Here is a 16500-nt window from a genome sequence, read left to right on the forward strand (position 1 = left end):
AATGTTTAGTTCTGTTCTTGCTATTTAGCCCATGTGCCAGGTGGTGACACGAAGAGTCATGCATGAATGTCGTGAGCGGACCTCTCTGGACTTGGAGCTGGACCTTCAAGCATCCCGGACAAGGCAGAGCCGACTTAATGATGAACTGCAGTCCCTGAGAGGACTGAAGCAGAGGTTGGAGGACATGAAAGCCAAGGGAGAGACTGATTTACCTACAGGTGTCCTTGAGGATGAACGCTTCCAGAAGCTCATGAAACAAGCGGAAAAGCAGGTAATGATTCCATTTCATGGAAAATAACTGAGAAATGCAATGTGTTTGTTTCACACTGTGATATTGAATAATGATGTACAATTAGGGAAAGAGAATTTGTGTACAATGATAACTAACAGAAGTCCCTACTCACAAGAAGTTAACTTGTAACTTAACTAGGTTATGTAATTTATGAGAAACTATGATCAACTGTGTTCTCATATTTACAGTATGCACAGTTTAACATTAACACAATTTCTGGGGGGGGGGGGGGACATTGCTTGTTAGAGCTTAGTTTAGTGAACCATCAAAAGTATTTATGGACTGATCTGAAGGGCACATCAGCAGCTGGAATTCATCGCCGAGGTGCACAGTGATAACGTCATATCACGGATACAGGTGTGAATTTGGTGCACTGCCTTTTATAACGTCAGGAAAGACTTTCAAGATATGCAGCGATCCGGCCAGCTAAGCACGTCCAGCAAAAATGACAATTTGTGCCGCGTTGAAGGTCTGGTTCAGGAAGACAGACACATTAGAATTAGTGATGTTGTGATGTAGTTTAGCTGCCTATGCTTTGGACGCAGAAATCGGATCACACTATGCACCTCAGTGTTTCACCATCTTTCTGCCAACCCAGCCATCTTACTGCTGATGTTGGGACAGTATGACTGATATATTAAGCGCAGTCTAATGGCCGTGAGGGATTGCCGTAGCCTACCTGCTCTGGCCTGGCGGGGAATTAGAATGTTATAGAGAATATTACACATATGAGAGGTCTTCTTACCATACTTATTGAACCACCATCGTGTTAAGGATGCCAAACACCCTTGTTAGAATTTTGTGTTTCCTCAGGTAGTTTGAGGTTTGTGTGTTCATGCACATTCATAATGAGTGACAATTGAGGAAAACTAACAGCTAAATAAGACTATATAATAATGAGATAAGAATTTCAAATCAATTATCTACTTATGTTTTATAATTGAACTGTATTGTGTTTCTTGCATTGTAAATCATTGTAACCTGACAATTGTAGTGATGTCAGTTGTCTGGCAAAAGTCCCAGAACAAGCTATTAATTGAAGTAATAATAATAATATTACTACTTATATTGCTCTTACTTCCAGAAGGAGTCAATGTGCTTATTTAATACTTTCCAGGTAAAGCCATGCCTTGGGCTTTAATAACAGAGTATCTGTTTTTTTTGTCTGTAGGCTGAACAATCAAAAGAAGAACAGAAGCAAGGACTGAGTGCTGAAAAATTAATGAGAAAAGCCTCTAAGGACGTATGCAGGTTACGGGAACAGAGTCAGAAGTTGCCTCTACAAGTGCAGTCTTTCAGGTAAGGCTCCACTCTTTACATGTGGACGTAACTCTCGCTTTACAAACCATATCTACCAGGGTTTCCATTTAATCACCAAAGGGTAAATGTGTTTATTGAATGTCCAGTATCTGTAAGGAACACAAGAGTCTTTAACAAATTCTTCCAATATGATCTGCCCGCTTTCTTAAAGAGCTAACAGTGCAACCAGTTCACACTTCAGTGCAGCAGGTTTGTATAGGCCAGGCATTGGTGTATCTATAATGGGTGCAGTGTGTGAGGTGTACACGGGTCCGTGGGGGGGTGCACGCCACACACCACGCGCCCATTTAATTATATTTACACAACATCCAATGCTGGCAATTTTAAAACCACCAGTCATCTGAATAGAGGGGCATAGAATTGTGGCACTACATTTGGAGAGTTTAGCAGGACCAGAGTATTCATTTGGCTTTGGAATTGGTTTTACCAGTGGTGGAGGTGATGGTGATAGTAGTAAGAGGAATTGGGTATGGGTAGTAGTAGGAACACATGGCAGCTGGGGGAGGTGGTAGAAGAGATGATAGTAATAGGAGAAACTGGATAGGGGTAGTAGTAGGGACACATAGCAGCTTGGGTATGTGGTGGAGGTATTGGTAGTAGTGGTAGGTGGTATTGTGTAGGGGTAGTAGTAGTGATACATGGGAGGTGGTGGGGATGATGATGGTAGTAGTAGGAGAGACTGGGTAGGTGTAGTAGTAAGGACACATGGCAGCTGGGTTAGGTGGTGGGTATAATGGTAGTAGGAGAGACTGGGTAGGTGTAGTAGTAGGGTCACATGGCAGCTGTGGGATGTGGTAGGGGTGATGGTAGTAGTGATATGAGGGACTGTGTAGGGGTAGTAGTTTGGGATACATGGCAGCTGGAGGAGGTGGTGGGTGTGATGGGTGGTGGTACTAGTAGGAGAGACTGGGTATCAGTGACATCTCCAGAGGTGGGGCTGCAGCACAGTCCAAAATTCAAATAGGCGCTATCACCAACTAGCAATGAATCCTGGCTGGCAATGTTTGGCAGTGTTTGGGGTGGCCGTTGGTGTGGCTCCCCTATTTGAATTTTGGACTGCGCTGTAGCCCCACCTCTGGAGCTGCCACTGCTGGGTAGTAGTAGTAGGGGCATCTGGAGTTGGCACAAGTATAAAGTACACACAAATCCACCACTGTCCATTACACCTATAATACTTACCATGCTGGCTTCTCTCTTATTCCTGACGACTTACTCATGCTTGGGAGAAAGGGACAGTCTGCAAACTACTAAACAAGTTTATTTAACAGTGTTTGAATACACTTGTAAAGTGGCAAGTAGTTTACAGATTGTCCCTTGCTCTCAGCAGCCATGAGATCTTGTAGACACTGAAAGATCATATTACTCACTAAAGAGAGGAGCTCATGCTATGGCCTAGGGGGCACATGAAAGTTCCCATTTCTCTAACGTCCTAGTGGATGCTGGGGACTCCGTAAGGACCATGGGAATAGACGGGCTCCGCAGGAGACATGGGCACTTTAAGAAAGAATTTAGATTCTGGTGTGCTCTGGCTCCTCCCTCTATGTCCCTCCTCCAGACCTCAGTTTGAATCTGTGCCCGGACGAGCTGGGTGCTGTTCAGTGAGCTCTCCTGAGCTTGCTGTAAGAAAGTATTTTGTTAGGTTTTTTATTTTCAGGGAGCTCTGCTGGCAACAGACTCCCTGCATCGTGGGACTAAGGGGAGAGAAGCAGCCCTACTCTCTGCAGATAGGTCCTGCTTCTTAGGCTACTGGACACCATTAGCTCCAGAGGGATCGTACACAGGATCTCACCCTCGTCGTCTGATCCCAGAGCCGCGCCACCGTCCCCCTCGCAGAGCCGGAAGACAGAAGCCGGGTGAGCATAAGAAGCAAGAAGACTTCGAAATCGGCGGCAGAAGACTCCAGTCTTCACTGAGGTAGCGCACAGCACTGCAGCTGTGCGCCATTGCTCCCACACACACCCACATACTCCGGTCACTGTAAGGGTGCAAGGTGCAGGGGGGGGGGGGCGCCCTGGGCAGCAATTAGGACCTCTTTGGCAAAAGTTTTGCATATATACAGTTGGGCACTGTATATATGTATGAGCCCCCGCCAAAAAATTGTACATTGAAGCGGGACAGAAGCCCGCCGCTGGGGGGCGGGGCTTCTTCCTCAGCACTCACCAGCGCCATTTTTTCTCCACAGCTCCGCTGAGAGGAAGCTCCCCAGGCTCTCCCCTGCAGATACACGGTAGAAGAGGGTAAAAAGAGAGGGGGGGGGGCACATAATTAGGCGCAAAAATCAATATAACAGCGGCTACTGGGTTAACATTAAGTTACTGTGTTATTCCTGGGTTATATAGCGCTGGGGTGTGTGCTGGCATACTCTCTCTCTGTCTCTCCAAAGGGCCTTGTGGGGGAACTGTCTTCAAAAAGAGCATTCCATGTGTGTGTGGTGTGTCGGTACGCTTGTGTCGACATGTTTGACGAGGAAGGCTATGTGGAAACAGAGCGGGAGCGAATAAATGTGGTGTCTCCGCCGACGGCGCCGACACCTGATTGGATGGATATGTGGAAGGTTTTAAATGATAACGTTAATTCCTTGCATAAAAGGTTGGATAAAGCTGAAGCCTTAGGACAGTCAGGGTCTCAGCCCGTGCCTGATCCTATGTCGCAGAGGCCGTCAGGGTCTCAGAAGCGCCCACCATCCCAAATTGTTGACACAGATACCGACATGGATTCTGACTCCAGTGTCGATTACGATGATGCAAAGTTACAGCCTAAATTGGCTAAATCCATCCGTTATATGATTATAGCAATTAAGGATGTGTTGCACATCACAGAGGAAACCCCAGTCCCTGACAAGAGGGTTCATATGTATGGGGAAAAAAGGCAGGTGGTGACCTTTCCCCCTTCACACGAGCTAAATGAGTTATGTGAAAAGGCTTGGGAATCTCCAGATAAAAAACTGCAAATTTCCAAACGGATGCTTATGGCGTATCCTTTCCCGCCAACGGACAGGTTACGCTAGGAATCCTCCCCTAGGGTGGACAAAGCTTTAACATGCTTATCCAAGAGGGTAGCCCTGCCGTCTCAGAATACGGCCACCCTAATAGATGCTGTGGATAGAAAGCAAGAGGGTACCCTGAAGTCCATTTATATACATTCAGGTACTTTACTGAGGCCAGCGATCGCGTCGGCCTGGGTGTGTAGTGCTGTAGCAGCATGGACGGACACCCTGTCTGAGGAACTTGATACCTTAGACAAGGATACTATATTAATGACCCTGGGGCATATAAAAGACGCTGTCCTATATATGAGAGATGCTCAAAGAGACATTAGTCTACTGGGCTCTAGAATAAATGCTATGTTGATTTCTGCCAGAAGGGTCCTGTGGACTCGGCAATGGACAGGTGATGCCGACTCAAAAAGGCACATGGAGGTTTTACCTTACAAGGGTGAGGAATTGTTTGGGGAGGGTCTCTCGGACCTGGTCTCCACAGCTACTACTGGAAAGTCAAATTTTTTGCCATATGTTTCCTCACAACCTAAGAAAGCACATATTGCCAAATGCAGTCCTTTCGATCACAAAAAGGCAAGAAAGTCCGAGGTGCGTCCTTTCTTGCCAGAGGCAGGGGCAGAGGAAGGAAGCTGCACAACGCAGCTAGTTCCCAGGAACAGAAGTCCTCCCCGGCTTCCACTAAATCCACCGCATGACGCTAGGGCTCCACAGGCGGAGCTAGGCCCGGTGGGGGCGCGTCTCTGAAATTTCAGCCACAAGTGGGTGCACTCCCAGTTGGATCCCTGGGCAATAGAGATTGTGTCTCAGGGATACAAGCTGGAATTCGAAGAGATGCCGCCTCACCGATACCTCAAATCGGCCCTGCCAGCTTCCTTCTTAGAGAGGGAAATAGTAACATAGTATCTGAGGTTGCAAAAAGACAATTGTCCATCGAGTTCAACCTATTTGTGGTCTCCTATGCATGATGATTTGACTAAAATTTCTGACTGATGCTGCTATCAGCCGTTGCATTTTATCCCTATTTATAGTAACTATAATGCATGACTATGCACCATACCCCTGGATATCCTTATCCATTAGGAATTTATCTAACCCATTCTTAAAGGTGTTGACAGATTCCGCCATTACAACTCCCTCGGGCAGGGAATTCCAAACACGTATTGTCCTTACCGTGAAAAAGCCTTTACGCCGTATTGTGCGGAATCTCCTCTAACCTGAGCGAGTGTCCACGAGTCCTCTGTGTTGATCTAACCAAAAACAGGTCCCGCGCAAGCTCTGTGTATTGTCCCCTTATATATTTGTAGATGTTGATCATATCCCCTCTTAGTCTCCGCTTTTCCAATGTAAACATGCCTAGTCTTTCAAGCCTTTCCTTGTATTCCATCGTCTCCATGCCCTTAATTAGTTTGGTCGCCCTCCTCTGTACCTTTTCAAGCTCCAGGATATAGTGTTAACTGCAATTCACAAATTGTATCTTCAACAGGTGGTGGTCAAGATTCCCCTCCTTCAACAAGGAAAGAGTTATTATTCGACCATGTTTGTGGTACCGAAACCGGACGGTTCGGTCAGACCCATATTGAATTTAAAATCCCTGAACATATACCTGAAAAGGTTCAAGTTCAAGATGGAATAGCTCAGAGCGGTCATCGCAAGCCTGGAAGGTGGGGATTTTATGGTGTCTCTGGACATAAAGGATGCATACCTTCATGTCCCCATTTATCCACCTCATCAGGCGTACCTCAGATTTGTGGTACAGGATTGTCATTACCAATTTCAGACGTTGCCGTTTGGTCTCTCCACGGCACCGAGAATATTTACCAAGGTAATGGCGGAAATGATGGTACTCCTGCGGAAGCAAGGGGTCACAATTATCCCATACTTGGACGATCTCCTCATAAAAGCGAGGTCAAGAGAGCAGTTGCTGATCAGCGTAGCACGCTCTCTGGAAGTGTTACGACAACACGGCTAGATTCTAAATATTCCAAAGTCGCAGTTGATTCCTACGACTCGTCTGCCTTTCCTGGGCATGATTCTGGGCACAGACCAGAAGAGGGTTTATCTCCCGATGGAGAAGGCTCAGGAACTCATGACACTGGTCAGAAACCTATTAAAACCAAAACAGGTGTCGGTGCATCACTGCACGCGAGTCCTGGGAAAGATGGTGGCATCATACGAGGCCATTCCCTTTGGCAGGTTCCATGCGAGGACGTTTCAATGGGATCTACTGGACAAATGGTCCGGATCACATCTTCAGATGCATCGGTTAATCACCCTTTCCCCCAGGGCCAGGGTGTCTCTCCTGTGGTGGCTGCAGAGTGCTCACCTTCTGGAGGGCCGCAGATTCGGCATTCAGGACTGGGTCCTGGTGACCACGGATGCAAGCCTCCGAGGGTGGGGGGCAGTCACACAGGGAAGAAATTTCCAAGGTCTGTGGTCAAGTCAGGAGACTTGCCTTCACATCAACATCCTGGAACTAAGGGCCATATACAACGCCCTACGTCAAGCGGAGTCCCTACTTCGCGACCAACCGGTTCTGATTCAGTCAGACAACATCACCGCAGTGGCTCATGTAAACCACCAAGGCGGCACAAGGAGCAGGGTGGCGATGGTAGAAGCCACCAGAATTCTTCGCTGGGCAGAGAATCACGTAAGCGCACTGTCAGCAGTGTTCATTCCGGGAGTGGACAACTGGGAAGCAGACTTCCTCAGCAGGCACGACCTCCACCCGGGAGAGTGGGGACTTCATCAAGAAATCTTCACGCAGATTGCAAGTCGGTGGGATGTGCCACAGGTAGACATGATTGCATCCCGCCTCAACAAAAAGCTACAGAGGTATTGCGCCAGGTCAAGAGACTCTCAGGCGATAGCTGTGGACGCACTGGTGACGCCGTGGGTGTTCCAGTCGGTCTATGTATTTCCTCCTCTTCCTCTCATACCCAAGGTGCTGAGAATCATAAGAAAAAGAGGAGTGAGAACAATACTCATTGTTCCGGATTGGCCAAGAAGGACTTGGTATCCAGTTCTGCAAGAAATGCTCACAGAGGACCCGTGGCCTCTGCCTCTAAGACAGGACTTGTTGCAACAGGGGCCCTGTCTGTTCCAAGACTTACCGCGGCTGCGTTTGACGGCATGGCGGTTGAACGCCGGATCCTAGCAGAAAAAGGCATTCCGGATGAGGTCATTCCTACGCTGATAAAGGCTAGGAAGGGCGTGACGGCTCAACATTTTCACCGTATATGGCGAAAATATGTTGCTTGGTGTGAGGCCAGGAATGCCCCTACGGAGGAATTCCAGCTGGGCCGTTTCCTTCACTTCCTACAGTCGGGAGTGACTTTGGAAATATCAAGGAATGGTGGTGTACCTTGGGCGCCTAACCTTTTGGTGGACTTCTAGCAGGACCAAAGCAATGGTCACCTCACAATGCAAATATTTGTATGGGTACGATTTTGCAGAACTGAATAATGTACAGGATAATAATAAAATTAACACATAGTTTAATACACAATTACATATAACACTGAAAGCGTACCAATACGGTAAGCTAGGAGCCGCAGGTGTTATAATGGGGCAGGGTGGTCGAAATCTTCACCCTGCTCTGGCCCCTAAGCTTATCTGTGGATCAATGTCCCCGGATAGATGATAATACTTGTAGAATGCTAGTCAAAAAGGCTGAAAACGTACCGGTAGGGCAATTTAGGAGCCGCAGGTGTTTATGAAAAGCAGGGTGGTCCAGACTTCACCCTGCTCTGGCTCCCAAGTATTACCACAGGTCGATGTCAGATGAACAGGCAGTCACAGTTCTTCATTAGATCCAGTTGCTGAAGATCAGGTAGCCCGTTTCGAGATATAAAATCTCTTCCTCAGGGCTTGATGGTCTATTTCCTCCTCAGAATCGGCTTTTAAAGATGGTGGAAGGTTGCTTCCGGGTCAAGGGGTCGCTGAGACCGGAAGTGCTGAATAAAATCTCAAAAATGATTTTTGATACTAAATAAACCCCATGTCAGTAGGGTAGCAATGTTTGTGAGAATATATATCACAAAAGTGGGTGTTAATAATGTATATATCTGGATATTATATGGAAACGTGGGACCGGAAGTGAGTATCACCGGAAATTCGAAACCGGAAGTGACGCGGCGGAACGATCCGTCGTAAAACGGGGTAGTGGAGGATAAAACTAAATGTATATAGGTATTGAAACCATGTTTAGCAAGCTTTATCTTGCTAAGTGGGGTGCTGGGGTGCATACAATGGAGAATGTAGGAACACGTAAATCGCGAAGGCCGTGACCGGAAGTGACGCTGGATATGCGTGTCATTGACCGGAAGTGGCGTCGCGGAGTTGATAGGAATATTACTAACCAATGAGGTTAAATGTAAAGAAGTCTGGACCACCCTGCTTTTCATAAATACCTGCGGCTCCTAAATTGCCCTACCGGTACGTTTTCAGCCTTTTTGACTAGCATTCTACAAGTATTATCATCTATCCGGGGACATTGATCCACAGATAAGCTTATGGGCCAGAGCAGGGTGAAGATTTCGACCACCCTGCCCCATTATAACACCTGCGGCTCCTAGCTTACCGTATTGGTACGCTTTCAGTGTTATATGTGATTGTGTATTAAACTATGTGTTAATTTTATTATTATCCTGTACATTATTCAGTTCTGCAAAATCGTACCCATACAAATATTTGCATTGTGAGGTGACCATTGCTTTGGTCCTGCTAGAAGTCCACCAAAAGGTTAGGCGCCCAAGGTACACCACCATTCCTTGATATTTCTATTTCCTTGGGGGTAAGAAGGAAAACCCCGTAGGTGTATCCAAGGCTGCCCATTCACCTTCCAGCGCCCAATAAGTTTTCCAAATACCTGGCAAAGGGAGTGACTTTGGGCCTAAAATTGGGTTCCATTAAGGTCCAGATTTCGGCCCTATCCATTTTCTTTCAAAAAGAACTGGCTTCTCTGCCTGAAGTTCAGACGTTTGTAAAGGGAGTGCTGCATATTCAGCCCCCTTTTGTGCCTCCAGTGGCACCTTGGGATCTTAACGTGGTGTTGAGTTTCCTGAAATCACACTGGTTTGAACCACTCAAAACGGTGGAATTGAAATCTCTCACGTGGAAGGTGGTCATGCTACTAGCATTGGCTTCGGCCAAGCGTGTGTCAGAATTGGCGGCTTTGTCACATAAAAGCCCTTATCTGGTTTTCCATGCGGATAGAGGAGAATTGCGGACCCGCCCACAATTTCTGCCGAAAGTGGTTTCATCCTTTCATATAAACCAACCTATTGTGGTGCCTGTGGCTACTACTGACTTGGAGGATTCCGAGTTACTTGATGTGGTCAGGGCTTTGAAGGTTTATGTAGCTAGAACGGCTAGGGTCACGAAAACAGAATCTTTGTTTATCCTGTATGCTTCCAACAAGCTTGGGGCTCCTGCTTCAAAGCAAACTATTGCTCGCTGGATCTGTAACACGATTCAGCAGGCTCATTCTGCGGCTGGATTGCCGCTGCCTAAATCGGTTAAGACCCATTCCACAAGGAAGGTGGGCTCTTCTTGGGGGGTCTCGGCATTACAGCTTTGCCGGGCGACTACTTGGTCAGGTTCAAACACTTTTGCAAAGTTCTACAAGTTTGATACCCTGGCTGAGGAGGACCTTGTGTTTGCTCAATCGGTGCTGCAGAGTCATCCGCACTCTCCCGCCCGTTTGGGAGCTTTGGTATAATCCCCATGGTCCTTACGGAGTCCCCAGCATCCACTAGGACGTTAGAGAAAATAAGATTTTACTTACCGGTAAATCTTTTTCTCGTAGTCCGTAGTGGATGCTGGCCGCCCGTCCCAAGTGCGGACTTCTTCTGCAATGCTTGTATATAGTTTTGCTTACATAAGGGTTATGTTATAGTTGCATCAGGGTTGATCTGATGCTCTGTTGTTGTTCATACTGTTAACTGGGTAAGTTTATCACGAGTTATACGGTGTGATTGGTGTGGCTGGTATGAGTCTTTCCCTGGATTTCCAAAATCCTTTCCTTGTACTGTCAGCTCTTCCGGGCACAGGCCCTCATTCCGAGTTGTTCGCTCGGTAAATTTCTTTGCATCGCAGCGATTTTCCGCTAATTGCGCATGCACAATGTTCGCACTGCGCCAAGTAAATTTGCTAAGAAGTTTGGTATTTTACTCACGGCATTACGAGTTTTTTTTCTTCGTTCTGGTGATCGTAATGTGATTGACAGGAAGTGGGTGTTTCTGGGCGGAAACAGGCCGTTTTATGGGTGTGTGTGAAAAAACGCTGCCGTTTCTGGGAAAAAACGCGGGAGTGTCTGTAGAAACGGGGGAGTGTCTGGGCGAACGCTGGGAGTGTTTGTGACGTCAAACCAGGAACGAAACTGACTGAACTGATCGCAGTTGCCGAGTAAGTCTGGAGCTACTCAGAAACTGCAAAGAAATTTCTATTCGCAATTTTGAGAATCTTTCGTTCGCAATTTTGCTAAGATTCACTCCCAGTAGGCGGCGGCTTAACGTGTGCAATGCTGCTAAAAGCAGCTTGCAAGCGAACAACTCGGAATGACCGCCACAGTTTCTCTAACTGAGGTCTGGAGGAGGGACATAGAGGGAGGAGCCAGAGCACACCAGAATCTAAATTCTTTCTTAAAGTGCCCATGTCTCCTGCGGAGCCCGTCTATTCCCATGGTCCTTACGGAGTAACCGGTAAGTAAAATCTTTTCTCTATCGTCCTAGTGGATGCTGGGGTTCCTGAAAGGACCATGGGGAATAGCGGCTCCGCAGGAGACAGGGCACAAAAAGTAAAGCTTTAGGATCAGGTGGTGTGCACTGGCTCCTCCCCCTATGACCCTCCTCCAAGCCTCAGTTAGATTTTTGTGCCCGGCCGAGAAGGGTGCAATCTAGGTGGCTCTCCTAAAGAGCTGCTTAGAAAAGTTTAGCTTAGGTTTTTTATTTTACAGTGAGTCCTGCTGGCAACAGGATCACTGCAACGAGGGACTTAGGGGAGAAGAAGTGAACTCACCTGCGTGCAGGATGGATTGGCTTCTTTGGCTACTGGACATTAGCTCCAGAGGGACGATCACAGGTACAGCCTGGATGGTCACCGGAGCCTCGCCGCCGGCCCCCTTGCAGATGCTGAAACAAGAAGAAGGTCCAGAATCGGCGGCATGAAGACTCCTCAGTCTTCTTAAGGTAGCGCACAGCACTGCAGCTGTGCGCCATTTCCTCTCAGCACACTTCACACGGCAGTCACTGAGGGTGCAGGGCGCTGGGAGGGGGGCGCCCTGGGAGGCAATGAAAACCTATTTTTGGCTAAAAATACCTCACATATAGCCTCCGGGGGCTATATGGAGATATTTAACCCCTGCCAGAATCCGTTAAGAGCGGGAGACGAGGCCGCCGAAAAAGGGGCGGGGCCTATCTCCTCAGCACACAGCGCCATTTTCCCTCACAGAAAGGCTGGAGGGAAGGCTCCCAGGCTCTCCCCTGCACTGCACTACAGAAACAGGGTTAAAACAGAGAGGGGGGGCACTAATTTGGCGTTAGAAATATATAAAAAAGATGCTATAAGGGAAAACACTTATATAAGGTTGTCCCTATATAATTATAGCGTTTTTGGTGTGTGCTGGCAAACTCTCCCTCTGTCTCTCCAAAGGGCTAGTAGGTCCTGTCCACTATCAGAGCATTCCCTGTGTGTGTGCTGTGTGTCGGTACGTGTGTGTCGACATGTATGAGGACGATGTTGGTGAGGAGGCGGAGAAATTGCCTGTAATGGTGATGTCACTCTCTAGGGAGTCGACACCGGAATGGATGGCTTATTTAGGGAATTACGTGATAATGTCAACACGCGGCAAGGTCGGTTGACGACATGAGACGGCCGACAAACAATTAGTACCGGTCCAGACGTCTCAAAAACACCGTCAGGGGTTTTAAAACGCCCGTTTACTTTAGTCGGTCGACACAGACACAGACAGGGACACTGAATCCAGTGTCGACGGTGAATAAACAAACGTATTCCTTATTAGGGCCACACGTTAAGGGCAATGAAGGAGGTGTTACATATTTCTGATACTACAAGTACCACAAAAGAGGGTATTATGTGGGATGTGAAAAAACTACCGTAGTTTTTCCTGAATCAGATAAATTAAATGAAGTGTGTGATGATGCGTGGGTTCCCCCCGATAGAAAATATGGGCGGTATACCCTTTCCCGCCAGAAGTTAGGGCGCGTTGGGAAACACCCCTTAGGGTGGATAAGGCGCTCACACGCTTATCAGAACAAGTGGCGGTACCGTCTATAGATAGGGCCGTCCTCAAGGAGCCAGCTGACAGGAGGCTGGAAAATATCATAAAAAGTATATACACACATACTGGTGTTATACTGCGACCAGCGATCGCCTCAGCCTGGATGTGCAGAGCTGGGGTGGCTTGGTCGGATTCCCTGACTAAAAATATTGATACCCTTGACAGGGACAGTATTTTATTGACTATAGAGCATTTAAAGGATGCATTTCTATATATGCGAGATGCACAGAGGGATATTTGCACTCTGGCATCAAGAGTAAGTGCGATGTCCATATCTGCCAGAAGATGTTTATGGACACGACAGTGGTCAGGTGATGCAGATTCCAAACGGCACAAAGGTGTATTGCCGTATAAAGGAAGAGGAGTTATTTGGGGTCGGTCCATCGGACCTGGTGGCCACGGCAACTGCTGGAAAATCCACCGTTTTTACCCTAAGTCACATCTCTGCAGAAAAAGACACCGTCTTTTCAGCTTCAGTCCTTTCGTCCCTATAAGAGTCATATCTGCCCAGGGATAGAGGAAAGGGAAGAAGACTGCAGCAGGCAGCCCATTCCCAGGAACAGAAGCGTTCCACCGCTTCTGACAAGCTCTCAGCAGGACGCTGAGAACGTACAGGACCCCTGGATCCTACAAGTAGTATCCCAGGGGTACAGATTGGCATGTCGAGACGTTTCCCCTGCGCAGGCTCCTGAAGTCTGCTTTACCAAGGTCTCCCTCCGACAAGGAGGCAGTATGGGAAACAATTCACGAGCTGTATTCCCAGCAGGTGATAATTAAATTACCCCTCCTACAACAAGAAAAGGGGTATTATTCCACACTATATTGTGGTACTGAAGCCAGAAGGCTAGGTGAGACCTATTCTAAAAAAAAAAAAAAAAAAAATTTGAACACTTACAAAGGTTCAAATCAAGATGGAGTCACTCAGAGCAGTGATAACGAACCGGGAAGAAGGGGACTATATGGTGTCCCGAGACATCAGGGATGCTTACCTCCATGTCCCAAATTTGCCCTTATCACTAAGGGTACCTCAGGTTCGTGGTACAGAACTGTCACTATCAGTTTCAGACGCTGCCGTTTGGATTGTCCACGGCACCCCGGGTCTTTACCAAGGTAATGGCCGAAATGATGGTTCTTCTTCGAAGAAAAGGCGTCTTAATTATCCCTTACTTGGACGATCTCCTGATAAGGGCAAAGTCCAGGGAACAGTTGGAGGTCGGAGTAGCACTATCTCGGATACTGTTACAACAGCAGGGGTGGATTCTAAATATTCCAAATTCGCAGCTGATCCCGACAACAAGTCTCCTGTGCTTAGGGATGATTCTGGACACAGTCCAGAAAAAGGTGTTTCTCCCGGAAGAGAAAGCCAGGGAGTTATCCGAGCTAGTCAGGAACCTCCTAAAATCAGTGCATCATTGCACAAGGGCCATGGTAAAAAAAATGGTGACTTCCTTCGAAGCAATTCCAGTCGGCAGATTTCATGCAAGAACTTTTCAGTGGGATCTGCTGGACAAATGGTCCGGATCGCATCTTCAGATGCATCAGCGGATAACCCTATATCCAAGGACAAGGGTGTCTCTCCTGTGGTGGTTAGAGTGCTCATCTTCTAGAGGGCCGCAGATTCGGCATTCAGTTTTGGATGTTGGTGACCACGGAGGCCAGCCCGAGAGGCTGGGGAGCAGTCACACAAGGAAAAAATTTCCAGGGAGTGTGATCAAGTCTGGAGACTTTTCTCCACATAAATATAGCTAAGGGTAAATTTATAATGCTCTACGATTAGCAAGACCTCTGCTTCAAGGTCAGCCGGTATTGATCCAGTGGGATAAAACATCACGGCAGTCGCCCACGTAAATAGACAGGGCGGCACAAGAAGCAGGAGGGCAGTGGCAAAAACTGCAAGGACTTTTCGCTGGGCGGAAAATCATGTGATAGCACTGTCAGCAGTGTTTCATTCCGGGAATGGAAACTGGGAAGCAGACTTCCTCAGTAGGCACGACCTCCACCCGGCAGAGTGGGAACTTCATGGGGAAGTTTTCCACATGATTGTAAACCGTTGGGAATTACCAAAGGTGGACATGATGGCGTCCCGTCTGAACAAAAAACGGGACAGGTATTGCGCCAGGTTAAGAGACCCTCAGGCAATAGCTGTGGACGTTCTGGTAACACCGTGGGTGTACCAGTCGGTGTATGTGTTCCATCCTCTGCTTTTCATACCTAAGGTACTGAGAATTATAAGACGTAGAGGAGTAAGAACTATACTCATGGCTCCGGATTGGCCAAGAAGGACTTGGTACCCGGAACTTCAAGAGATGCTCACAGAGGACTTATGGCCTCTGCCGCTAAGAAGGGACTTGTTTCAGCAAGTACCATGTCTGTTCCAAGACTTACCGCAGCTGCGTTTGACGGCATGGCGGTGGAACGCCGGATCCTAAGGGAAAAGGCATTCAGGAAGAGGTCATTCCTACCCTGGTCAAAGCCAGAAAGGAGGTGACCGCACAACATTATCACCACATGTGGCGAAAATATGTTGCGTGGTGTGAGGCCAGGAAGGCCCCACGAAGAAATTTCAACTCGGTCGATTCCTGCATTTCCTGCAAACAGGGGTGTCTATGGGCCTCAAATTGGGGTCCATTAAGGTTCAAATTTCGGCCCTGTCGATTTTTCTTCCAGAAAGAATTGGCTTCAGTTCCTGAAGTCCAGAAGTTTGTCAAGGGAGTATTGCATATACAACCCCCTTTTGTGCCTCCAGTGGCACTGTGGGATCTCAACGTAGTTCTGGGATTCCTCAAAACACATTGGTTTAAAACCAGTCAAATCTGTGGATTTGAAGCATCTCACATGAAAAGTGAACATGCTCTTGGACCTGGCCTGGACCAGGCGAGTGTAAAATTGGTGGTTTTTTTCTCAAAAAAGCCCATATCTGTTTGTCCATTCGGACAGGGCAGAGCTGCGGACTCGTCCCCAGTTCTCTCCCTAAGGTGGTGTCAGTGTTTCACCTGAACCAGCTTATTGTGGTGTCTTGCGCCTACTAGGGACTTGGAGGACTCCAAGTTGCTAGATGTGGTCAGGGCCCTGAAAATATAGGTTCCAGGACGGCTGGAGTCAGGAAAACTGACTTGCTGTTATCCTGTATGCACCCAACAAACTGGGTGCTCTTGCTTCTAAGCAGACTTTTGCTAGTTGGATGTGTAATACAATTCAGCTTGCACATTCTGTGGCAGGCCTGCCACAGCCAAAATATGTAAATGCCCATTCCACAAGGAAGGTGGGCTCATCTTGGGCGGCTGCCCGAGGGGTCTCGGCTTTACAACTTTGCCGAGCGGCTATTTAGTCAGGGGCAAACACGTTTGTAAACTCCTACAAATTTGATAACCTGGCTAAGGAGGACCTGGAGTTCTCTCATTCGGTGCTGCAGAGTCATCCGCACTCTCCCGCCCGTTTGGGAGCTTTGGTATAATCCCCATGGTCCTTTCAGGAACCCCAGCATCCACTAGGACGATAGAGAAAATAAGAATTTACTTACCGATAATTCTATTTCTCGGAGTCCGTAGTGGATGCTGGGCGCCCATCCCAAGTGCGGATTATCTGCAATAC

General features: G+C 47.7%; 1 protein-coding gene across 1 annotated transcript in view; it reads left to right on the forward strand.

Moving 5' to 3' along the window:
• WWC2 (WW and C2 domain containing 2) overlaps positions 1-16500 on the forward strand; it is a 214134-nt gene that overhangs the window by 184254 nt on the left and 13380 nt on the right. Inside the window, exons 16-17 of the mRNA XM_063920687.1 lie at positions 29-271; positions 1464-1591. Coding sequence (XP_063776757.1) covers positions 29-271; positions 1464-1591 — 371 coding nt within the window. The remainder of the gene's footprint in view (positions 1-28; positions 272-1463; positions 1592-16500) is intronic.

Source organism: Pseudophryne corroboree, chromosome 1, assembly GCF_028390025.1.
Source record: "Pseudophryne corroboree isolate aPseCor3 chromosome 1, aPseCor3.hap2, whole genome shotgun sequence".
NCBI lineage: Eukaryota > Metazoa > Chordata > Amphibia > Anura > Myobatrachidae > Pseudophryne > Pseudophryne corroboree.